Here is a 27,002-nt window from a genome sequence, read left to right as displayed (position 1 = left end):
CGAAGTCAGTCAAGGCAAATTGTTCATTCAGGCAAAAGCATGGAGTATAAAGAGGCCACCATTCAGAAATAAAAAACAGAAAATGATGTGGAAGAGAGGAAGTCAGGTGGAAATTTTCCACCAGATAGTCTCGGAATAATTTACCAACCCAAGAGGTGCAATCTGAGTCATGTTAGGTGAGTCATACTAATGGATTTATAAGGCAATTAGTGGGTTTATAGTGAAAGGATTGTGGAATATGATGATGAGATGGACCCATGTGACCAATCCACCAGCAGGATTGATGCCAGTTTTTCGTCCTGAATTTTTATAGAGTATTCTGCTACATTCTTCCTAATCTATTCCCTTGGAAATGGGTCACACATTTACAATGGAGTACATTTGGGGCACATTGGAGTCTGCCTGCAATGTGATGAGACTGTGACAATCTCTGCATTTCATTGCTTGACAATAATAACCATTCTGAGGCACCCACCTGCTGATCCTCCCTTCACAAACTACTTCCTTTCCCCTCACCTATTAGTCATCCAATCCTTCTCTCCACACATCCAATATTCCCCAACAGTTCACCACCATAGATTGCCCAATATCCCTCCTGCTCTCACACTCTAAAATATCCATCCAACTCTCAGTCCCACCCTTATTCCTCCACTGATCCCACAACAGCCTGCACCCAAACTTACACAATGTCTCGTGTTCGATTACAGTGGAGTACAAGAAAAGTCTCTTTTTAGTGCATGGCCTGTTCAGCAATAGTCCTCGTGTGACTGGATTACTCTAGAACAAGCTCAGGGCCAAAACATTAGGTTGCCTGCCTTGAACCAACTGTTTGACCCACAGAATCAGGCGACTTTCCAATTCCACTTTAGACCCTTGCCAGTGAGCCCTGTCATACTAACCAAGAGACTTCTCCCCAAGTCTCATTCAAAGCTTCAACCCTGGGAAATGGGTGGCATGGTTAGTGCAATGGTTAGCTCAACACTATTACTAGTGAATGGTGTTTGAATCCAGCACTGTCTGCAAGGAGTTTGCACATTCTCCCCATGACCTGTGGGTGTTTTCCCCAGTTGCCCAGATTTTCTCCAAAATAGTTGGCAGTTGGTTAATTTGGTATAATGGGGCAGCACTGGTTTCAATAGTCAGTATAGATTTCTATTGCGCTTTATTGTTAAAAAAAAAAATTAGCTGCAACACAAACATTAATCTCATCATACAGTGCAGAGGGAGGCCATTTATCTCAAACAAAGCCAACTCACCAACTCATCCATCCACTTAATTCCATTCGCACATTTACTATATATTTTGCAGTATTGATTTTTTTTCTTCCAATATTTATGCATGTACCTGGACAAACTATTATTTTAGTTTCCACTGCAGTTTAATAGGAATTTCTGCACGCATGAATAAAAAGTTCCTCACCTCCCCAGTACATTCTAAGCAACAAAAAAGGTCAATTTATTCCTCACACTCAGTACCTCTCCTTTGACTCATCCCATCTTCTCCAAGTCAAAGGGTACTCGCATGGCCTCCAGCTATGCCTGCCTTTTTGTTGGGTACATGGAGCACTCAGTGCTGCAAGCATATACAGGAAAGGACCCTCAACTCTTCCTCTGCTACATCAACGACTACTTTGGTGCTGCCTCAAATTCACTCGATCCATCTCTCGCAACACTCTCCCTTTTCTTGATCTATCTCCATCGCGGGAGTCAAACTTTCAACAGACATTTTCTACAAACCCAAGTCCCACAGTTGCACCTCCCCACACCCTATCCCCAGTAAGGATTCCACTCCTTTCTCTCAATTCGGCACCTCCACTGCAGCTACGCCCAGAACAAGATCTATATGCCAGATCATCAGAGATGTCCTTCTTCAAACAGTACTTCCCCTCTACCACCATCAACTCAGCCTCACCCACATATCCTCCATTACCCGCACATCTGCCATGGGCCTCTCTGCCCCCACAAACAACAAGGGCAAGATTCCCCTTGTCCTCACCTATCACCTCAACAGTCTCCACATCCAACACCTCATTCTCTGCCATTAGCACCAACAACAAGGTATTCCCACCACTAGACACTTCTTCCCATTCTCCTCCTCTCTCCAGCTTCCACAGGGTCCATCCCCTCTGACTCTCTCCTCCACTCCTCCCTTCCATCAATCACCCTCTTGGCACCAACCCATGTCCACAGGACGTGCTCCACTTGTGCAACATTTCCATCACCACCATTCGGGACCCTAAACAGTCCTTTGAAGTGAAGCAACACTTCACTTGTGAATTTGCAGGGGTCATCTACTGTTTCTGATGCTCCTACTGTAGTCTCCTCCACAGAAAGACTGGGTGCAGTCGGGGAGGTCACTTTGTTGAGCACCTCGGCTCGGTCTGCCACAATAGCGTGGATTTCCCAGTAACCACCCATTTCAATTCCCCACTCCATTCCCATGCTGACATCTCTGTCCACAGTCTCATGCATTGCCAGACTGAGACCACTCGCAAATTGGAGAAATAACACCTCTTATTACTTCTGTGCACCTTCGGAACAAATGGCATTAACATTTGACTTCTCTGGTTTCTGTTAGCTCACAGTCCATCTCCCTACCCCCTCCCCCCCCATATTAATCCCCATGTCTCCTTTCCTCCAGCTGTCTCTTTCTTTTTTTCTCTGTCTCCTTTCACAGAGCCAAATCTAACCAGCTTGCCCAACCAATGCTCACCTGACCTGGTATCCAATTAATACCTTTTGTCTGTTGGACTGTACTCCTCCCCCTCCAATTCTTCCCTTTTCACCAGCAGGCCTGCTTTTTTCCCTTCATACTTTGAGGAAGGGTTCAGTCCCAAAACATCCAATGAATGATGGGAGACCTGTTGAATTCTGTTTAAACGACAGTCGCAGAATCTTCAGACTTTTGAGTTTTAAACAATTTATTCCCTCCACTTGTTGAGAAGCTGTCCATTGTTAATAAGCTTCCATATTAATTGCATCATCTGATGAACATCCACAGCTAACTGTATCTTTCTTACGCTATGCTACCTGTTCAATCTGATATCATGTTTGTAAGAAGAGCAATAAATATTATTTCATCCACAAAAATGTTCAGTGTCTGTCCTTATTCATACAATCCTCTATTTCACAATAAATTGTGAAGAATTCAAAATGCACTAACAACTTCTAAATAATTGACAATTAAAAGTGGACAAGTACAGGATTGCTCTTTAAATAAATCTTCCTGCTTCAGCATACCCCGGTGTTCAGTTTCCTAAAAAGCATACTCTTTAAGCTCACAAATTTCAAAAGGCTTAAACTGACTTCATTAGAAATAATTATAGTTTCCAGGATAATTATTGTAACAGATACAGAGCCCAAAGTATGCTGTTCAACTCCTACTCAAATAATAAATTAGATTTGAATGACACATCATCTCATGTTTTTCCAAAATGAATTTCAATCAATTTAAACTAAACTCCATCCTTTTACTAAAATCTTATGTCCTGTTGAAAATTTTGTCACGATGCAAAATAAAAAGCTATTAAAAGCTTGCATTATCATATTAGAGGAAGTCTTTCTTCTTGGATGCCATAGGGATAAAAGTGGACAATTAACAATACTTTCGAATACCCTTTCAAAGTCTGCCACCCAGAGGTGAAAGCGATTGCTCATCCTCAGTGAAAGATTCCAATTTTAGTTTAGACACACAGCTTGGTAACAGACCCTTTTGGTCCATGCTGCCCAATGTCACCCAATTGATCTACAACACCTGTATATTTTCAGAGGAGGGTGAGAAGAAAACAAGAGCATCTAAACAAACCCATGCAGACATGGGGAGAATGTACAAACTCTTTGCAGACAGCACTGGATTCAAATTCTGGTTGCTAGCCCTATAATAGGGTTGTGTAAACCACTACAATAGCAGTGCTGCCTCGAGATTAGATGCCCATTACATTTCACAAGCATTTGCAAACTGACCAGAAGCAATCAGCCCATTCAACACAATGCAGAAAAATGGATTTACCAAAGCATAGGTCACGCCGTCATGCCCCTGGATGCAGAATCTAAAGGTACTCTGAGTGGAAGATAACTCCATCAGGCGGCCAGCAATCACCGTCTCCACGAAGAAATGTCTAACAAGTTAATCAAAGAGATAAATTTCAGTCTTTTCCACTTTCCTTTGCACTCTTCTCCTGAATGTATGCAAGGATGCTAGAGATGAAAACATCTCTGCAACAACTCATCACTTTTATGAAACAGATTAGATTTATTGTCAAGAGTACATATGTAATATCACATACAACCCTAAAAAGATCATTCTTCAGTGGGCCAGGCAGAATTTCTACTTCTCAATAGTGCAAAACAAAACTGTACAAGGAAAGATGGATATACAAAAAAAACTATAAACAAAGATGTAAACAAACCGATGGGGCAATTCAGAAAATAAATATTCAATAATAAATGTACAAAGTAGGTTTGTGAATGAGTCTTTCGTGGAGTCTGCTGTTTAGGAGTCTGATTGTGGAGGGGTAGCAGCTGTTCCTGAACCTGGTACCTATACCCCTATATTGGTTGTTTCTTTCCATTTTCTTAACAATTTTTTTTTATTGTGATCAGCTAGCAGCGAGAACAGAGCATATGCTGGGTAATGTGTATTCTTGATTTCTGCTGCACCCCGACGGCAGCGTTTCATGTAGATTTTCTTTGTGGTGGGGAGAGTTTTTCCTGTGATGTACTGGGCTGTGACCACTACCTTTTGCAGGACTTTCCGCTCAGTTATTGGTACCTCAGTGTAATGCAGCCAGTTAGCACTTTCCACCTCAGATCAGTAGAAGTTTGCCAAGGTTTTTGATGTCATATCAAACCTCCACAAACTGCTGAGAACGTAGAGGCGCTGACATGCTTTCTTCATGACATTTGTGCGTTGAGTCCAGGAAAGGTCCTCTGAGGTAGACACCCAGGAATTTAAATTTGCTCACCTTCTCCACCTCTGATCCCACAACGATCACTGCATCATACACCTGTTTTTTCTCTCCTAAAGTCAACAATCAACTCCTTCAATTTGGTGACATTGAGTGGGCTATTTTTGTTAGTACACCATTCAGCCAAGTTTTCAATTTCCCTCCTGTATGCTGACCGACTGCCCTTTTAGACAGCCCACTACTGTGGAATCACCAACAAATTTTTACATGGTGCTGTTGTCTAACCGAGCCAGTAGGTGTTCAGGAGGGGGGCTAAGAACATAGCCCTGAGGTGCTCCAGCCGAGGAAATACAGGATCCAATTCCACAATGGAGAGTTGAAGCCCAGGTCTTGGAGTTTGCTGATCAGTTTTGAGGGGATGATGGATGTTGAATGCTGAACTGCAGTCAATAAAGAGCATCCTCATATCACGCTTAATGCTGTCCAGGTTTTTCAGGGTTTTGAGTAGGGTCAGTGAGATGGCACCTGCTGCAAATTAGATAAATGTCACTGCTCAAATAGGAGCTGATTTGCTTCAACACCAGTCTCCCAAATAACTTCACTTTGGATGTGAGGGCCACAGGTTGATAGGCATTTAGACAGGTTATCATAATGTTCTTGAGCACTGGTATGATTGAGGCCTGTTTTTTTTCTTTTTCACGCTATGAACCATATTAACCAAAGTACACAAAAACATTTCCGTCTTGAATATACAGTGTCATTTTCTCCCCTTCCCCCCACCCTCCCTTCCCACCCACTAAACGTTCAACATATATGATAAATTGAACCCATTAAACAATGTCCTCACACAATGAAAATAAACAAGAAAATGGTGTCATCTACTTTTACATACTGGGTCAGTTCATTTCATTTTTTTCTCATTCTGTCATTTTATGGGGTGGAAGTCCACGGTAGGACTTCTCTGTTGTGTTCCATGTACAGTTCCCAAATTTGTTCGAATACTGTGATGTAATTTTTTTAAATTATATATTATTTTTTCCAATGGAATACATTTATTCATTTCTATGTACCATTGCTGTACTCTCAGGCTCTCTTCTGATTTCCAGGTTGACATTATATTTTTTTGCTACAGCTAAGGCTATCATAATTTTTTTTTGCTTCGTCAAAATTGAGGCCTATTTCTTTACTTCTTATATTACTTAGAAAAAAGATCTCTGGATTTTTTGTTATGTTGCTTTTTGTGATTTTATTTAATACCTGATTTAGATCTTCCCAAAACTTTTCCACTTCCTCACATGCCCAAATTGCATGTACTGTTGTTCCCGTTTCCTTCTTACAGCGAAAACATCTATCTGATACTGTTGGGTCCCATTTATTTAACTTTTGAGGCATGATATATAGCCTATGTAAGCAATTATATTGTATCATGTGTAACCTCGTGTTTATTGTGTTTCTCATAGTTCCGGAGCACAGCTTTTCCCATATTTCATTTTTTATCTTTATGTTGAGATTTTGTTCCCACTTTTGTTTGGTTTACAGCTTATTTCATCGTTCTCTTTCTCTTGCAGCTTGATATACATGTTTATTATAAATCTTTTAATTATCATTGTTTGTAATCACATTATCAAAGCTGCTTCCTTCTGGTAATCTCAACCTGCTTCCCAATTTGTCCTTCAGGTAGGTTTTCAGTTGGTGGTATGCAAACAATGTACCGTGAATTATACCATATTTGTACTTCATTTGTTGAAAAGATCAATTATTTCCCAAAAAAAAATTTTCTATTCTTTTGTTCCTTTTTCTCTCCATTCTCTAAAGGAAAGATCATCTATTGTGAAAGGGATTAGTTGATTTTATCTAAACATAAAGATAAAGAATTAAACATGGGAAAAGCTATGCTCCGGAACTATGAGAAATGCAATAAACACGAGGTTACGCATGATACAATATAATTGGTTACACAGGCTATACACCACGCCCCAAAAGTTAAATAAATGGGACCCAACAGTATCAAATGGATGTTTTCGCTGTAAGAAGGAAACGGGAACAACAGTACATGCAATTTGGGCATGTGAGAAAGTGGAAAAGTTTTAGGAAGATCTAAATCAGGAATAAAATAAAATCACAAAAAGCAACATACCAAAAAATCCAGAGATCTTTCTTCTAAGTAATATAAGTAGTAAAGAACTTGGATTCAATTTGGATGGACCACAAAAAAGATTTATTATGATAGCCTTAGCTGGAGCAAAAAAATGAATAACGTCAACCTGGAAATCAGAAGAGAGCCTGAGAATACAGCAATGGTACATGGAAATGAATAAATGTATTCCATTGGAAAAAATAAGATATAATTTAAGAAATAACATCACAGTATTCAAACAAATTTGAGAACCGTACATGGAACACAACAGAGAAGTCCTACCGCGACCTCCACCGCCTAAAATGACAGAAGGAGAAGACGACGAAATGAACTGACCCAGTATGTAAAAGTAGATGACACAATTTTCTTGTTTATTTTCATTGTGTGAGGACATTGTTTAATTGGTTTAATTTATCATATATGTTGAATGTTGAGTGGGTGGGGAGGGGGGGTGAAGGAGGGAGGGAAGGGAGGGGGGGAATGGGAGAAAATGACACTGTGTATATTCAAGAGGGAAACGTTTGTGTGTATTTTGGTCAGTATGGTTCATAGTGTGAAAAATAAAAAACATTAAAAAAAAATAATTTTGATAGTTGGTAATTTGTTTTATTTTCTTTCTACGTGTATCCTCTTTCAAATGTTGAGCAGATGGTGCTGTACTGGTGAACTTCCATGTTGCACCAGTTTTTCATCCCACTTAAATAGTATATTTTCTGGTAACTTCTACCCTATTTTATCTAGCTCTAATCTGGTCCAATCTGGTTTTTCCCTTGTTTGATAAAAATCTGATAGATATCTTAATTATGCTGCTCTATAATAATTCTTAAAGTTTGGTAGCTGTAAGCCCCCTTGTTTGCACCATTCTGTTAATTTATCTAGCACAATCCTCGGTTTCCCCCTTTCCATAAGAATTTCCTTATTATTTTCTTTAGCTCATTGAAGAATTTCTCTGTTAAGGGAATTGGTAACGATTGAAATAGGTATTGTATCCTTGGGAAGATATTAATTTTAATGCAATTTACCCTTCCTATCAGTGTTAGTGGTAAATCTTTCCAATGTTCTAAGTCATCTTGTAATTTCTTCATTAATGCCTGATAATTTAATTTGTATAGATGGCCTAGATTATTATCTAGTTGAATACCAAGGTATCAGATTGCTTATGTTTGCCATTTAAATGGTGATTCTATCTTACACTTTGTGAAATCCGCATTATTCATTGGCATCGCTTCACTTTTATTTGCAATGATCTTGTACCCCGATATTTCCTTCATTTTTTTTTTCTCACACCATAAATCACATTAACCATGGTACACACTTTTTCCTTTTCACACATATACAGTGCCCTTTTCTCCCCCACCTCCCTCCTCCCAGCCCACCCTCCCTACCTCCCCCCTCCCATCCATTTAAGGTATAAAATCTAGGATACATTAAACCAGTCAGACAATGTTGTCATTCAATAAAAATACACCAGAAATTCTACTGAGTCCATTCTTTTCATTTCCTTTTCTTTCCGTTAACTTAGGTAATGATTGTCCCCGGTAGGTTTTCGCTATTGTATTTAATGTAAGGCTCCCATATTTGTTCAAATATTTCAATATTATTTCTTAAACTATATGTTATTTTTTCTAATGGAATACATTTATTCATTTCTATATACCATTGTTGTATTTTCAAATTATCTTCCAATTTCCAGGTTGACATAATACATTTTTTTGCTACGGCTAGAGCTATCTTAACAAATCTTTTTTGTGCATCCTCCAAATCAATTCCAAATTCATTGTTTTTTATGTTACTTAGGAGGAAGATCTCTGGATTCATTGGTATATTGTTCTCTGTTATTTTATTTAATATCTGATTTAGATCTTCCCAAAATTTTTTTACTTTCTCACATGTCCAGATTGCATGAATTGTTGTTCCCATTTCTTTTTTTACATCGAAAACATCTATCAGATACTGTTGGGTCCCATTTATTTAACTTTTGAGGTGTAATGTATAGCCTGTGTATCCAGTTATATTGTATCATACGTAACCTCGTATTTATTGTATTTCTCATCGTTCCGGAGCATAACTTCTCCCATGTTTCCTTTTTTATCTTTATATTTAAATCTTGTTCCCATTTTTGTTTAGTTTTACCATTTGTTTCCTCATTCTCCTTTTCTTGCAGTTTAATATACATATTTGTTATAAATCTTTTGATTATCATTGTATCTGTAATCACATATTCAAGGTTACTTCCCTCTGGCAAACTCAAACTGCTTCCTAATTTATCCTTCAAGTAGGATCTCAATTGGTAATATGCCAGCGCTGTATCTTGAGTTATATTGTACTTATCTTTCATTTGTTCAAAGGATAAGAATCTATTTCCTGAAAAACAATTTTCTATTCTTTTAATCCCTTTTTTTCCCATTCTCTAAAGGAAAGATTATCTATTGTAAAAGGGAGTAACTTGTTTTGCGTCAATATTAGTTTTGGTAATTGATAATTTGTTTTATTTCTTTCTACATGAATCTTCTTCCAAATATTGAGGAGATGATGTAATACTGGAGAAGTTCTATGTTGTACCAATTTTTCATCCCATTTATATAATATGTGTTCAGGTATCTTTTCCCCTATTTTATCTAATTCTAATCTCATCCAATTTGGCTTTTCCCTTGTTTGATAAAAATCTGATAGGTATCTTAATTGTGCGGCTCTATAATAATTTTTAAAGTTTGGCAGTTGTAAGCCTCCTTGTTTATACCATTCTGTTAATTTATCTAGTGCTATCCTCGGTTTCCCCCCTCTCCATAAAAATTTCCTTATTATTTTCTTTAACTCCTTGAAGAATTTCTCTGTCAGTTGTATTGGCAATGCCTGAAATAGGTATAATATCCTTGGAAAAATGTTCATTTTAATACAGTTTATCCTTCCTATTAGTGTTAGTGGTAAATCTTTCCAATGCTCTAAATCGTCCTGTAATTTTTTTCATTAGTGGATAATAATTGAGTTTATATAGTTGGCCGAGATTTTTGTTTATTTGTACACCTAGGTATCTTATTGCTTGCATTTGCCATCTAAATGGTGATTTCTTCTTAAATTTTGAGAAATCCACATTATTCATAGGCATTGCTTCACTTTTATTTACGTTTATCTTGTAACCCGACACTTCTCCATATTCCTTCATTTTCTTATATAATTCTTTTATTGATAGTTCTGGTTCTGTTAAGTACACTATAACATCATCCGCAAATAAACTGATTTTATATTCCTTGTCTTTTATTTTTATTCCTTTTATTATTTTCTGTTCTTATCAATTCTGCTGGTGGTTCTATAGCTAACGCAAACAATAAAGGTGATAGTGGGCATCCCTGCCGCGTTGACCTGCTTAAGTTAAATTGCTTTGATACATGTCCATTTACTGTCACTTTCGCTAACGGTCCCTTATATAATGCTTTAATCCAATTAATATACTTCTCCGGTAAACTGAATTTTTGCAATACTTTGAACAAATAATTCCATTCTACTCTGTCAAAGGCCTTCTCTGCGTCTAAAGCAACTGCTACTGTAGGTGCTTTATTCCCTTCTACTGCATGAATTAAGTTAATAAATTTACAAATATTGTCTGTTGTGCATCTTTTTTTGATAAATCCAGTTTGATCTAAATTTACCATTTTCAGTACCTGTTCTGCTAATCTGTTTGCTAATAGTTTAGCTATTATCTTATAATCTGTGTTAAGTAAAGATATTGGTCTATATGACTCTGGTGTGAGTGGATCTTTCCCTTGCTTTAGTATTACTGTAATTATTGCTGTTTTACATGAATCTGGTAAGCTTTGTGTTTTATCAATCTGGTTGATTACTTCCAGGAGGGGCGGAATTAATAAGTCTTTAAATGTTTTGTACAATTCTATTGGGAATCCATCCTCTCCTGGTGTCTTATTATTTGGTAATTTTTTTATTATCTCTTGTATTTCTACTATTCCAAATGGCTCTGTTAATTTATTTTGTTTCTCTACTTGTAGTTTTGGTAGTTCAATTTTAGTCAGAAATTCATCTATTTATTTCCTTCATTTTCTTATGTAATTCTTTTATTGATAATTCTGGTTCTGTTAAGTATACTATGACATCATCTGCAAATAGACTGATTTTATATTCCTTCTCTTTTATTTTTATTCCTTTTATTTTATTTTCTGTTCTTATCAGTTCTGCCAAGGATTTTATAGCTAAAGCGAACAGTGAGGGAGATAGTGGACATCCCTGTCTAGTTGACCTGCTTAATTTAAATTGGTTCGATATATATCTATTTACTGTCACCTTCGCCAATGGTCCCTTATATAATGCTTTAATCCAATTAACAATCCGTCCTCTCCAGGCGTTTTATTGTTCGGTAGCTTTTTTAATATATCCTGTATTTCCTCTATTTCAAATGGTTTTATCAATTTATTTTGCTCCTCTTCTTGCAATTTCCGTAGTTCAATTTCAACTAGAAACTCATCTATTTTGTCTTCTTTCCCTTCATTCTCAGTTCGGTATAATTGCTCGTAGAATTCCTTGAAGTTTTCATTGATCTCTGTTGGGTTATATGTAATTTGTTTGTCCTTTTTCCTTGATGCCAATACCGTTCTTTTAGCTTGTTCTGTTTTTTTGTGCGTTTTTTTTCTCCTAGCTCATAATACTTCTGCTTTGTCTTCATTATGTTCTTCTCCACCTTATACGTTTGTAGTGTTTCCTATTTTTTTTTGTCTGCCAATTCTCTTCTTTTTGCTGTATCTTCCCTTGTTGCTAGTTCTTTTTCTGTACTTACTATTTCCCTTTCCAGCTGTTCTATTTACTGATTGTAGTCCATCTTAGTTACATAACTTATTATCTGCCCTCTGATGAAAGCTTTCATTGCATCCTATAATATAAATTTATCGTTCATTGATTCCATATTTATTTCAAAGTACATTTTAATTTGGCGCTCAATAAATTCTCTAAAATCCTGTATTTTAAGTAGCATGGAGTTTAATCTTCATCTATACGTTCTTGGTGGGATGTCCTCCAGTTCTATTGCTAATAACAGGGGTGAGTGATCAGATAACAATCTAGTTGCATTTCCTGCATTGATTTAACCATAAATTTGGTTACTTTGTTCTTTCCGCTAGTCTTTTGTCCAGTTTTATCCAAATTAAGGTTAAAGTCCCTTCCTATCAATATATTCCCCTGCATATCTACAATCTTCAAAATGATATCTTGCATAAACTTTTGATCCTCTTCATTGGATGCATATATATTGACCAAATTCCAAAATTCTGAACATATCTGACACTTTATCATTACATACCTCCCTGCTGGATCTATTATTTCCTTCTCTATTTTGATCGGTACATTTTTATTGATTAATATAGCTATACCTCTGGCTTTTGAGTTAAATGATGCTGTCGTTACGTGCCCTACCCAGTCTCTCCTTAATTCATTGTGTTCCACTTCAGTTAGATGCTTTTCCTGCACGAATGCTCTATCTATTTTTTCAGTAAATTTAATAGCCGCTTCCTTTTGATTTGGTTATATATTCCGTTAATATTTACAGTCATATAGTTCAACATGGCTATCTCATACTCTGTTTACACTTCAGTTCCACTTTTTCCATCACCACCTTTCCCTTTTTCCCCATTTCCATTTCTCAGTTTTCTTTTTCTGAACGCACTGTATGACAACACTTCTAAAACAAAATATTCCCACATCTAAAATTCCCTTAACCCCAAGTGTTCCCCCACCCTCTCTGAGTCGCCCCTTGTCTCTTGCTGGGCAACCACAACTCCCCTCTCCATTTGGATTGCGAACCAGTTTGCATCAACTGATTTCGCAGTGACTGTTATTCTCTCCCACCCAACCCCCTCCAGAAAAGACTCATCTTCCATTACAACAAAGCTCCCCCTCATTTCTTCTCTTTCTTTTTAGGTGTTTTTTTTTAAACTCTCACTTTTTTTCCCCTTCTCCCTTACTTCCCTCCTTTAGTTCTTACTTATACATTATTTTTATTTCTTTATATGTAGTTTGTCATCATTCTTTGTTCTTGTTACATCTCTTCATCTCTCTTTCTGTCTTGCAGGCGTTCTGCAAATTCTCGTGCTTTCTCCGGATCCAAGAACAGTCTGTTTTGCTGCTCTGGGATAACTATTTTAAGCACCGCTGGATATCTTAACATAAATTTATAGCCTTTCTTCCATAGGATCGATTTTGCTGCATTAAACCCCTTCCTCTTCTTCAGGAGCTCAAAACTTGTGTCTGGGTAGAAAAAAAAAATTTGACCTTTTATTCCAGTGGTTTTTTGTCTTCTCTCATTTTATTCATTGCCTTCTCCAATATATTTTCTCTTGTCGTATGTCTCAGGAATTTTACTAAAACAGATCTTGGTTTTTGTTGTGACTGTGGTTTCGGGGCTAATGTTCTGTGTGCCCTTTCTATTTCCATTCCTTCCTACATTTCTGGCATTCCCAGGACTTTTGGGATCCATTCTTTTACAAATTCTTTCATATCTTTGCCTTCATCTTCCTTAAGGCCCACTATCTTTATATTGTTTCACCTATTATAGTTTTCCATTATATCCATCTTCTGAGCTAACAACTCTTGTGTTTATATATATATAAATATATATATATATAAATATATATATATATAAATATATATATATATAAATATATATATATATAAATATATATATATATAAATATATATATATATAAATATATATATATATAAATATATATATATATAAATATATATATATATAAATATATATATATATAAATATATATATATATAAATATATATATATATAAATATATATATATATAAATATATATATATATAAATATATATATATATAAATATATATATATATAAATATATATATATATAAATAAATATAAATATATATATATATATATATAAATATATATATATATATATATATATAAATATATATATATAAATATATAAATATATATATATATATATAAATATATATATATAAATATATATATATAAATATATATATATAAATATATATATATATATAAATATATATATATATAAATATATATATATATAAATATATATATATATATATATAAATATATATATATATAAATATATATATATATAAATATATATATATATAAATATATATATATATATAAATATATATATAAATATATATATAAATATATATATAAATATAAATATATATATAAATATATATATATATATATATATATATATATATATATAAATATATATAAATATATATATATATATATATATATATATAAATCACTTTCTTCCAATTTTATTTTTAAGTCGTTCACTTCCATATCTACCGCCATTACAGGTTCTTCCACATTTTCTAATCTTTTCCCTACATCTGTTATGACCAGCTCTATTCTACTCACTTTTTCTTCTGTACTTTTCATTTTTCTTTTCATTTCACTAAATTCTAGTGTCAGCCATTCTCTTAATGTTTTCATTTGTTCTTAAAAAATTTTATTTTTGTACTGTCCATTCATTTTACCTCCTATTCCTCTGTGCAGAGCTTGGTGTTCTCATTCTTCTGTGTCTGCTCTTGGGTTTGTGTCTTCTACTTCTCTTCCTTGTATCTGTGTCTCTTCTGACTTTCTTGATGAGCTGCTTGTCTCAGTTTGTTGGGTATTTTTTTTTCCATGGTTTCTTGATGTTGGTCCTCTTCTGGGTTTGTTATCTGTTGTGTCTCTAATTTTCTTTTTTCATTCTCACCCCCCCCCCCCTTTCCCGTTGTTTTCTTTATCTTCCAGCTGGGAGACCTGCTGTCGGGCATCTCTCAGCTGTTTGTGCTGTGGAGTTTCATTCCACAGCTCGTCCCCCCTCCCGTCGGTGTTGTCTTTGTCGTGCGCAGTTGCGCCCCCGTTTGGCTCCATGAGCCATCTTTTTGGTCCTGCGGTTAGTGGGTCACGACCCTGCGGGGTCTCCACTACCCTTGGGGAGTGAGCTCCTCCTTCCATGGTGGATCCCTGCTTTTTCGTGCAGGCAAGGCCTTCACCTTTCTCTTCCGGTGTCTTTCTTTTCTTCCCGTTGATTTTGGCTTTTCTTTCTTAGGTGCCATTTTCTCCACACCTTTTTTTTTTAATTTGTTCTGATTTTTATGTCTGGGGCTTTGTTTTTTCTTTACTTTTTTTTCGAGGGCTGGTACTCCATCACGTGACTCCTCCGATTGAGGCCTGTTTGAAGCAGGTGGGGATCACCGTCTGCCAGAGTGAGATGTTGAAGATATCCGTGAATACATTGGGAAGTTGATCAGCACAAATTTTTGATGGTCAGCCAGGTACTCCATCCGGACTGGATACTTTCTTCAGATACACTCTCTGGAAGGTAGCACATACATCATCCTCAGATACAGAGAGGAGAGAATCATCAAGGTACATGGGGGTTCATCCTTATACTGATAGTCAAATTGTGATTATTACCTGAACATTAAATGGGTAAAATCCGATCGCATTACTTCAATCCAGCAAGATTAAACTCTTAATCCTCCTAAAACCTGATGATGCACCTGCCATTTTGTTAAACCTGGCCTTCATGCTCCACTAACCTTTTCCACGAGCCTCATTAATACTGGCCCTATATTATCCTTCACAGACCAATCGAATCTTGTGCTCCATCTTTCCATCACCTCTCTTCATCACTCGTGAAAATTAACTAAATCAGCATCACATTGTCAAGGCCGCCAAAGGGTTATGGGATGAATGCAGGAAAATGGTGCTGTCAGGAAAAATAGATCAGCAATATTTGAATGGCGGAGCAGTCTTGATGGGGTGAATGGCTAAATTCTTCTCTTATCACCACCTTTCTAGGCTCCAAACAGTCCTTCCAAGTGCAACACCATTTCATTTGTGAATCCACAGAAATCTTCTCCTGGCTCCCTTATATCAGAGAATCTAAACATAAACTGGGAGATCACTTCATTGACCATCTTTGCTCTGACTGCTGTCATAGCGGGAAAAAAAAAAAAAAAAAAAAATCGCCCAGTGGCAATAAATTTCAATTCCGGCCCCATTCCCACGCTGATACATCTACCCATGGTTTCACGCACTCCCAAACTGAGACCACCCGCAAAATGGAGGAAGAACACCTCACATTTCGTCTGAGCACCCTTTCCCCTCCCATCTCACATTCTTTATCCCTATGCCTCCTGCACCTCATGCTTTGCCTCTCCCGCCTTCCCTATCCCTCTGGATCCTTTCCTTCAGCTCTGCATTCACAGATTTACCCCCTCCCCCTAACCAATTCTCAGCTTTTCTCTCCTGCCCTCCTGTTCATGCCTGTTGCCTCTTGCCTGTTGGCCTGTGTCTCCCCTCCTTTTTATTCAGCCCCCTGCCTGCTTTTTGCTCATACCTTGTCTCAGACTCAGGCCTGAAACATCAGTGAAAACCTTGACCTCCTATGGAGGCTGTGTGACCTGCTGAGCTTCTCTAGCCTGTTAGAGTAGTTACAACGATCACAGCATCAGCTGACTTTCTGGATTCACTCTGCTCCTACCTCTTTTGGTCTAAAGCAAATTGTTAGCCGTGAAGAAGGGATGACGATGAGAAGCATTGCAGGCAAGAGATGGAGTAAACGGGGCAATTCTCAGGCAGAGTGAATAACAGATCACAAACCAGAGCAAGCCATTTCTATTATAGTAGAAGGGTTGCGAGGTCGTAGAATTGACGGCACAATCTGACCCAAGGAAGGGTGCGACAAGGGCACATAGTTACAGTGAAACATGAAAGTTTGCAGACACTAATTGTAATAAATTCAAATAATAAATCCAAAAAAGCTGAGGCCCATAACATTGGTAATAAATCTTCATCTCCTGTGGATGCCAGGAGACCTGCTGAGTTCCTCCAGCATTTACCCGTCTGTTTAATCAGTTACAGAGTCACAAGGACAAAGAAGAGAACCCAAGAGATGGAAAGAGATCAGATGGACGTGGGAAACACAAATATCAGTGAGTGAACAGGGAAGACAGATCATCACACTTGGTGAATAGAAAGTGATGATGAGAAAAACCCGCAGTAGGGCTAATGAGAAAGTGAGGGCAACATCAGATCAGCAGAGTGACCTTCAGGGATACCAACAGATAGGACAGATCCACAGATGGGAACCCTATTGCTGCATTGTGCTCCAATCCTAGGTGCATTTGTATAAAGAAATATTACCTTTCATTCATTTGTCTTTCCATAGTCCTGTCGATCAGAGGCTCCACCACTAACTCCGTGATATAAAATTTAATCGTTTCTGTGAGAAAACAGATTACAAACATCTGTCAGATATTAGAATTTGATCAAAAACTGCTGCCTTAACACAGTAAAAGACAGAGTCATTAAACCACCATGCACGCTCACATTATAATTGCATTTACGCACACCTTTGCATTGCCATTACTCTTATTTTTACAAGGTCAAAATTAATCAGTGCTCAAAATTTCTGCTAATAAAAACAGGATGAAACCCTGTGACTGCAAAAGGGCAAATTACAAAATAAACTTAATTTATTCCAATGCCATATGATCCCCATTCATTGTTCCAACTCATAACAACAAGAAATGGAGGTAGAATGCCAGTCAAAATGACAAGCATTGAACATCATGATCAAACAATTGCTTCCTTCCTGCCCAATTTTCATCTCCTCTTGATTCCTCCTTGTGTCCTACCATTTATCAATCACAGCCACTGTGTGGAGACATTCAAATGACTTTTTTTTAAAGTTCAAATTTATTTAAATTTAGACATACAGCACAGTAACAGACCATGAGACTGTGCCACCCAATTGACCTACAAATCACTGGTAAGTTCTGAATGGTGGGAGGAAACCAGAGACCCTAGGGACTTTGCATCAGAAAATTTCAGGTGCAAAAAATGTCATTTTAAATGGCGAGCCCTTTATCCAGCAACAACAACCTCAATTCTAGATTCTCCAGCCACATGTGATCAGGATATCTTTTGGATACCCAAGTCCCAAATGCTGTAACCATCCAGATTTAATACCAAATTTCTATTGGTAATTTCTACTGCAAATTGGTCTTATTTACTGAACTTTTCTTTCCCCATTCATACCTGCTATTCAGCAAAAAAGTGGCACAAGCAAAGACACATAATCATCTATAAATGTGGCCAAAATGCACTTCACCTGCACTCATCATATATAATATTCGCTTCCTCTGGTCTATTCCCTGCCACTTATCCCTACAAATTAAAAATAATTTGTTTATCTCTCTGCCAGAGTTCCAATGGATCCTCAGCCAGAAACATTAATTCTACAGTTGCTGCCCATCCAGCGGAGCATTTCCACCTTTTTCTGTTTTTGCTTCCGACCTTCAGCACCTCATGTTCCCCAAATTGCAAATCTTGGTCCAACACCAAATCCCAAGTTGCTCTGTACTGAGAGGAGTCCAAGAGTAGGCCTTTCTTTCACCGGTCACATAATCAATCCCATCTGACAGAGGGCCCCACCGAGTCAGCGGGTGGTCATGGTGTGACCAAAGGAAGCACAATGCAAGGTGTCAGTGCACAGCCAGATTCTACGGCAGGAAGCAAGGCCATTGAAGCTTCAGCAGACAACGGCAATCCCAGAATCAGAATTTATTGTCAAAAACGTCACAAAATTTTATCTAAACCACATTTTGAAATAAATAGTGCTCATATCACAGAATAATATGATCACATCAGAAAAGTATAATATAAAGATAATTTTACATGTATTATTTGACTGAATGAGAGTTAAGATTTAATTTTGCTTAATTATTGCAATTATAGAATTTGATGTCCTGACCGAAATAAGTTATGTAATAATTATGGCTATGCTTCTAATTTACAAATGATTTGCATTATGTATATGATTTGATTTATCTTATCATTAGTAAACCTTATGTAAAGAGTTTTTGTTAAACTCAATATATTTTATTATAAATATTTACAAGAAAAAGTCAAAGTGAGGTAGTGTTGCAGTGTATGGTTCATTCAGAAATCTGATTGCAAAGAGGAAGCTGTCCTTGTACCACTGAGTGCTCATCTTCAGGCATTTGTAGCAGAATGAAGAGTGCATGGCCTGGGTGGTAGGGGTCCTTGTGGATAGAGGCTGCTTTCGTAAGACACGGGCTTGTAGACATCTTCGATGGAGTGAAGACGAGTGTCCATGATGTCACATGTTGAGTTAACAAATCTCAAGAGCTTTTTCCCCATTCTGAGAGTTGGCTCCTCCATACCAGGGAGTGATTCCACCAGCCAGAATCCTCTTCATAGAACATCTGTAGTTTTTGAGAGTCTTCAGAGACCTATCGAATCTCCTCACAAAATATAGCCATCGGTGTAGAGGCTCCATGACAGATCCTTGGAGAGGTTGACACCCCGCAGGGTGAGAAGACAAAAAAAAACCAAAGGGAGAGCAAGAGAAAGAGGTTCATGAAGATGTACCGAGATGGAGAGAAAGAGTGAAACAGGAAACAGCAACAGAAGGAGAAAATAGGGCAGCAAGGTGAAATTAGAGGGAACGTAGAAGATGGCAATGGCATCAAGCTACCGTGATTGAGTAAGGCAAAGGAATTTGTGCACATTGTACCTGAAGAGGTCTTATCTCCAAGCATCTTGCTGCAGCGAGTACAAACTGCTATTTTCTTTTCTTTTGGCACCTGCAAGAACACAAGTGAACAAAATGAGTACCTGGAATGCACTGCAGTCTTCCGCCATAATCAGCAGAGATGTTGCAGCGGTGATGCACTTGTCATTTCAATGCAAACCCACCCTCTTCCCCACCTCAAGACAGTGCTTTAGCAGGGGAGTTTTGTCAGCAGGCTATTAAAGATGGAAAATTAGACAAAGCTGGCACATTTCCCGCCTTGGGGAAGGAAGAGACTTCCTGCAAACCAATCAAAAATTGCACCAAGCTCAAGCTGCATCCAGACAGCTAGGGCCAGCAGGAACATACTGAGGGGTCTCCGTGGGGAAAGATGACATGCAGCTTTCACATTAATTGGTTGTCTCAATAGAATGCTGAATAGCTCCCGGACAGATTATTAGGATAATTACTACCAACCCAAAAATATTATTAATAACCATATGAAATATAAAACCATATGAGAAAGCTCCAATAATCTAACACCCTCAGGACTTGAGGTGCTGGACTGGCACCTTGGGACTCCCAAGGAATACTGGAGACACTCATTTGACAAGTATTATTAAAAAGCGAGAATATATTTGAAAAGTTACAAATGAAGGGAGTAGTCAGAGATGAGAGATCATTTGTGGACTCCCTTAAACTCAAAAGACCAAGTTAGAGGAGTCAGGGTTATCTTCCCAATCTGATCGGGAAACTGCACACAAGGAAAATCTCTACATCCTATTTCTGTAGAGCAAAGCAATTCTCCTGCTCAAAGGGTAGCAATTCCATGAGGATCCACCAATTTTTACCAACTTAACAGAACCAAACACAGGTAGGAGAGCTGCTCATTGTTCAATGGTGTGGAGACAGCTGCTGTCCACCTCCACCACTGGCTCCCTGGAGAGCTCAAAAGGTAGCAAACTGCCCTATGATTTCTGAGGTCAGACCAGGAAATCAGCCCTGTGAGCCCTTTCCTTTCAATGGGAAGAAACAGCCATGAATGAAAAGGAAAGTACTGTACAAGGCAACTTCATTCAATGAGGTTTAACCAATGAATGGCCCCTACCTTCACCAGATCGTCCTTGGCGCCATCCATAGCCTGCTCAATCTCTAACCAACCCTCCTCTTCTTCACGCACAGCTGTTTGATCAACATTTGCCACATTCACCAACAGGAAGGTATCCCCCAATAAGCAATCATCCAACTTTGGCTGAAAATCCCGGGCAAACGGATTGGGATGGCAGCACCAGTGATCCACTAAGTCGTTCCAGTTTCCATCAGGCAATGGTAGAACTCGGCGAAATATGCTAAGTGCAAAGCATCCCTTGTATTAACACATGCTCAGCTCAGGAGCTCAAATCGAAGAATAAGCATGATAACTCACAATTAAAATGAGCTTGATTCAAGGTACAGTAAAAGTCCAAAACTCCGGATGCCAGAAATCTGGACCACCCAAGAATCCAGACTCTCAAACTTTTTAAATTTAGTGGCCTTGTGTGCATTCATGTGTAAGCGCCACAGATGCACAGCGGCAACCACACTGAATACAAGTAATCTTATCACAATTAAATTCATCTGGATACTTTTTTTTCTTTTTACCATATTCATTTTTAATCAACTTAAACACTACATGCCCTTTTATTAGTGAAAAATGTTTATGCTTATTTGTGTCATATTAACTTTATATTTCTTTTGAAATATTTTAATGAAGTATTAAAATATACATGTTCATTTCTTCTTTAATTCTCCTTGAATTTTAATTTTAAAAGTACTGCCTGAGAATTCAGAAAATCCAAGTTGACCCAATCCCAAAACAGTCCAGATTTTAAGACTTTTGCTGTACTTTTCCATAACAGATTAAGTATATTTCACAGCAACTAGTGAGAGCATTTAGATTTTAAAATTTTTTTAAATATATTGAATTCCACGACAGCTTTGCCACAGAGCAAAGTTCCACCCAGAGTCTAGCTTCCTGCCGGGACACAGAGCCTCAGCATCATGCCACCCGGGTCTTTGTCAAAGGTTACCAAGTCAAAGATTTCTGTGGCATGGATACAAACGTTTCAGACCAACATATCCCTGCCAACCAAATTTGTCCCAGTAGCCCATGTTCTGCCCTTATGCCTCTAAACCTTGTCTATCCTGTACTTTTCCAAATGTCTTTTGGACTACAATTGCACTCACCATTTCCTCTGGCAACTCATTCCATATACCCACCACCACCCTGTGTGTGAAAACAGTGTTTCTCTGAAATCTTTGCCCTCATCTTAAATCTATCCCCTCTAGTTTTAGACTCATTTTCCCCAAGTAAAATGCCAAAACTATGAACTTTATTTATGCCCAACATATTATAAACCTCTATCAAGTTCTCCCCCTTACACTTCTACACTCCAAAGAGAAAAGTCCCAAACCTTTCCAGTCTCTCCTTATAATGAAGGACCCTCTTCTGCCCCACCCTAAACCCCCCCCACCACAAAAAAACAAGTCTTTCCAGCTTAATGATACATTTTCTATAGCTGAGTGACTAATAAGGGTGCATCACAACCTCCCTGCTCCTGGACATAATGTCCTGACTGGAGGCGAGCATGCCATAAACCTTCCTCACCATCCAATCACTGAGCTTCAACCATGCATAGGCATTGCGGTAGGCGAGCAGTGACAGCAGAACTCCACCCACCCATGCTTCCAAGTACTTTAATCACGAGGGTAACTTTCATCTTGTCTGTGGCTTGTTCAGCAAAGGTCACAACAGAGATTCAGACAAACCTCAGACTATGAAACCATCAAGGAAAAGGACTAATTGGAGATTCAAGGACCAAATACCTCCAATAAATGAGCACAAATTAAATGTTGTCTCCATTGAAAGAATGCAGATAGAGCTCTTTTCTTTATATAATTGGCAATATTATGATAAGTGCATCTTGTTTGAGATACTCTGCTCTTTTTTTAAAAAAGTCTCCAAGCTACAAAAGGGAAATCTCATCTACAAAATGTTCAAGATCATGAGATGTGAGAATCACTGTTGTATGGGAGAGGAAACATAACAGCCAATTTGCACACAAGAAGATCCCACAAATAGTAAAGTTTTAAAATGTCCAATTGGTTTGGGGCAGCACAGTTATAGCCACCAGCGACCTGGATTCATATCTGGTGCAGTCTGTAAGGAGTTTTTACATAATTCCCGTGTCTGCGTGGTTTCCTCTGGGTGCTCCGGTTTCCTCTGACTCTTCAAAATGTACCAGGGGTGTAGGTTAATTGGTGCATTTAGGAAGCACGGGGCTCATGGGCCAGAAGGGCCTGTTACCGTGCTGGAGGTCTAAATTTTTCTTTAATTTAAAAAATTGATTCGGGAATAAATATATTGGCCAGATCATCAGCAGAACTCACCTGCTCGATTTGGTAAAGAGGTTTGCATTGTTAGGACTCCTTTGAAGGGAAAAGGGTCTCAACCTGGTGTTCCTTCTGAAGACTTGGTCTCACCAGCCATGCAGGATGCCCTCCGTTTTAAATCTGAGGGACAGCCTAGATTCTTCTGTCCAGAGTTGGATAACAACTCGTGACCTTGTTAAGGTGAAGCCTAATGCCTGACATGACTGCCAATTCTGAACAAACAACTTGTCTTATGCCACTTCGATCACAAAATAACTTTTACTGCCACTCATGAAAGAGAAATCAATCATTTGCCTTACTGGGTCCGAAGTAGGGATTGCCCGCAGCTCTGGCACCGAAAGACGTAGAGTGCCTGGGCTTTCAATGTCCGAATCATACTTGGAACCAGTTCTAAAGAAACAGGAAATATTTTTACTATTGACAAGTGCTTGCATTGAATTCTTCCCATTTTTATTATACAATAGAATTCAAGAGTAATGTGCAAATTTGAAAGTTTCCAACAATGTTCTCCGAGATCTAATCTAATCAAGGATAATTTTCATAATTCAGATGTTTATCGTAACATGCAACTTAAAAAACAATTTGAGACACAGATTCTATGAGATGTACAAATAAAAGCTCAAGGTTGCATCTTGTTCCTCCTTTCTGAATCACACCCAATGTTGTCCTCAGAGAATTTCCCACTCCTGAAAAATTTCATGCATTTTTTGTTCCCCATGATGCCTCATGACATTTTGTATTAACACTGAGGTGCCCATCAATCAGTGTAACATCACAGCTGCAAGACCTTCCCCTTGCACTCAGCCCCTTTACTGACTTGACAGAGTTCCTGACTGAACTGCTTATTTTCTACAACGACAACTGACAAGTTTGCTTCAAGCAAAGGATCTGTAAAGTTATAATAAACATTCTGGTTGCTGATAAACCAAGTTGTATACATTTACCATTCCTAAATAAACTGACTACATAATTCACAACTGCCAAAGGCATGAATTAACTATGCTCAAATTAGAAACAGGCAGGACAAAGGCCCCTCATCAACTATTATAAGTATCCAGGAAGACAAGTTCAAAGGAAAGCAGATTACACAACTGGTACAAATGACCTGCTCTCACATCATCTCTAATCACTCTCTTGGCAACAATGCATCTTGTTCCAATTTTACAAATTCTCTCATCACTGGTCTGGCTGTCAGCTGGACTGAAAATTTGCATGATTTGTCTCTTAGCCATTAATGAGCAGTCGAGGGTAGACACCATTGAGCCAGTAAATTACTTCATCCTGACAGGCTCTTCAATAAACTAAATCTCCCACAGCAGGCAAGCCTGAAACCAGAACCCCATCCTCCACGAACGAAGCAATTGAGGATATAAAAAATTCTGCATAATCAAGTGGTTATAAACAGGAAACCAGTTAGGATGTTAGATTTTAGACCTGGTCCAACTATCACCAGCAATTAGTCCTGGTCCAATCACATCGACACAAAGGCCAAGAAAGTGCTACTTCCAGAGAACCCTAAACAAATCTGCAAGTCCCCAGTTTTTTTTAAGAAAACAGAGGCACCTCAGAAGGTGCCTGTTTGGATGCAACAAAGAGAAACTACACTACCCAAGATATTACTGAAAGTTGCACATGAAACTCAGCAGTCCCGCCAACTAAACTCTCCTCTTTCAATTCCATCTACGCTCCCCACTGCCTCAGGAAAGCAACCAACATATTAATGGGCAGTCCCCAACTCAGTCACCCTCTCTTCTCCTTTCCATCAGGCAGAAGGTGCACAAGCTTGAAAACACTCACCAACAGACGCAATGACACTTTCTTCCCACAGTAGTCTGACCACTGAATAGATGTGGCCCTTGCACTACTTTCACTTAAACCTTTTCCTCGAACTCTGCAATTTTCCACCATTGTTCTCAATGGACTCATGTGTACACCCAAGTATTTCTGCCCCACTCTGCATGCTACCATTTACGTTGCCAATCCTGCTCTGCTTTCACCTACAAAGACCAACACCTCACATTTTCCCAAATAAAATTCCATTTGACATTGCTTGGCCCACTTTCCCAGGTCCTCTAGATCCTCTTGTAATCTCAGGTAACCGTCTCCACTGTCTACTGATAGTTTTACTGTCATCCACAAACTTGTTAACCATATTGTCGTCCAGTGTTTAATACAGATGACAAACAACAGTGGACCAGCACTACTGGTGGATCACTGCCAGTCACAGACTCCAATCTGAGGCTAGTCACCGAGGCTAAATCACTGCCAGTCACAGGCTCCAACCTGAGGCTAGTCGCTGAGGCTAGATCACTGCCAGTCACAGGCTCCAATCTGAGGCTAGTCACTGAAGCTAGATCACTGCCAGTCACAGGCTCCAATCTGAATTAATAATCTTCCACTACCATTCATTGACTCCAAGTGATTTGACCTTCCAGAACAGCCTACCATGTGGGATCTTGTCAAAAGCTTTGCTAAAGTAGACATCATCCACCACCCTTTCTTCAAACATTCACTCACCTCAAAGCCATGCACAAAGCCAGTCCCTAATCTGTCCTTGCCTTTCCAAATCCAGTAGATCCTACCCCTCTGAATTCCTTCCAGTGACTTCCCATTGACCCAGTTAAATCCTTACTTTTTTTTTTAATTTATTTTAATTTTAATATTTTCAACTAGATCTTTGTGCCGGTTGGGTTTTTTTTAAATAAAACTTTTCATGAATTAACTGTGCTGGTCTTAATAGTTCTTTAATTTGCTTCATATGAAAGCCTGTCAGGAGGTTCTAGGTCAAGAGGAGTCAAATCCAGTTCAAATTGGCCCTATGCATTTGGGAAATACAAAATTGATGTTCGACTTTCCCTTTGGGAAGCCATTGGGATACAGGAGTCTAAAAATCAATGGTTTACTATTAAATGCAACTCTGGACAGGGAGAATGATTTCAGTCCCCGGGAATCACTAAGCCCAAGTTCATCCTGCATCACACAATACCAGTACAAATTTAAAAGGTGAATCACCATTTTTTTTGTTGACTCTTAAAACTTGGACATTCATGATCGCATGGCTTCGAAAAGAATGAGGCAAATCTGAAAGAGTTTGCCTGGTGGCTGAAAGTCTTTTTTAATTTGATTGATCTTTACCCTTTCAAGAATGAACCAACTGCACACAAGATGTAGCCATAATCAAATTGCAGACCAGTGTTCAACAAGTTAAAAAAGCACTTTCAAAAAGACTGAACCCAAGAATGCAAAAATGATCTTCTGCAAATTGTGCCCTTTGTAAAGATGAAACTATTTGATCATCTTGAACATATTTAATTTAGCCAAAACACAAGATTGCAGTCACCTTTAGATCCATCAGTCAGAACTTGCAGCCTCATGTGTAACCCATCCCCTTCAACATACTGGAGACTGCGGCAGGAGGAAGGAGCAACTCTGACCCCTGCTGGCAAATCAAAATTAATGCACTTCTCAGGTGTCTGAAGATACATGGACGACAGGCCAAGAGTAATTTGTAGTTCTGAATGATCCTCGGTAAAGGCCCTACTTAGAAATAAAACAACGCATGAATTGTTGAACCTCAAATAACATCGCAGTTCCACCCTGTGACTCAGTCAAAACGTGGCTACATTTTTCAATACATTACCCCAAAACTGACATGAGGAACTATCTTGAGCACATAATTATTAACGACATAACAATGAAAAGTCAATATCATTATGTAGATTCAATTAGTACATAATAAATATCAGGTTAGAGGTGGGGAGATTTTTTTGGTAATTAGCAGTTTCCCCAATTCAAACGGACTACCACATATGGCATCCACCAATGAACAATTGGTGTGCAACAGATGATAGAAATCAGCGTAGAGTTCTGTAATCACATCAGCAACTTCAGTGTAGAATCATAAAAGTCATTACATTTAACTTTTTTCCCCAATTTTTC

General features: G+C 38.2%; 1 protein-coding gene across 3 annotated transcripts in view; it reads right to left on the bottom strand.

Moving 5' to 3' along the window:
- The window catches only part of LOC138737014 (gap junction beta-7 protein-like), a 245,019-nt gene that overhangs the window by 163,995 nt on the left and 54,022 nt on the right, over window positions 1-27,002 (bottom strand). For 2 of the 3 annotated variants that reach the window (XM_069887376.1, XM_069887378.1), the window contains 6 exons: window positions 26,404-26,603; window positions 23,363-23,453; window positions 20,740-20,980; window positions 19,635-19,704; window positions 17,237-17,315; window positions 4,009-4,117 (listed from right to left, as the gene is read on the bottom strand). In XM_069887376.1, coding sequence (XP_069743477.1) covers window positions 4,009-4,117; window positions 17,237-17,315; window positions 19,635-19,704; window positions 20,740-20,980; window positions 23,363-23,453; window positions 26,404-26,603 — 790 coding nt within the window. The remainder of the gene's footprint in view (window positions 1-4,008; window positions 4,118-17,236; window positions 17,316-19,634; window positions 19,705-20,739; window positions 20,981-23,362; window positions 23,454-26,403; window positions 26,604-27,002) is intronic. The other variant, XM_069887377.1, reaches the window with a different exon arrangement.

The sequence above is a fragment of the Narcine bancroftii genome, chromosome 6 (genome assembly GCF_036971445.1).
Source record: "Narcine bancroftii isolate sNarBan1 chromosome 6, sNarBan1.hap1, whole genome shotgun sequence".
NCBI lineage: Eukaryota > Metazoa > Chordata > Chondrichthyes > Torpediniformes > Narcinidae > Narcine > Narcine bancroftii.
Note: the sequence above shows the minus strand (reverse complement) of the source record. Positions and strands in the feature narration are given on the sequence as shown.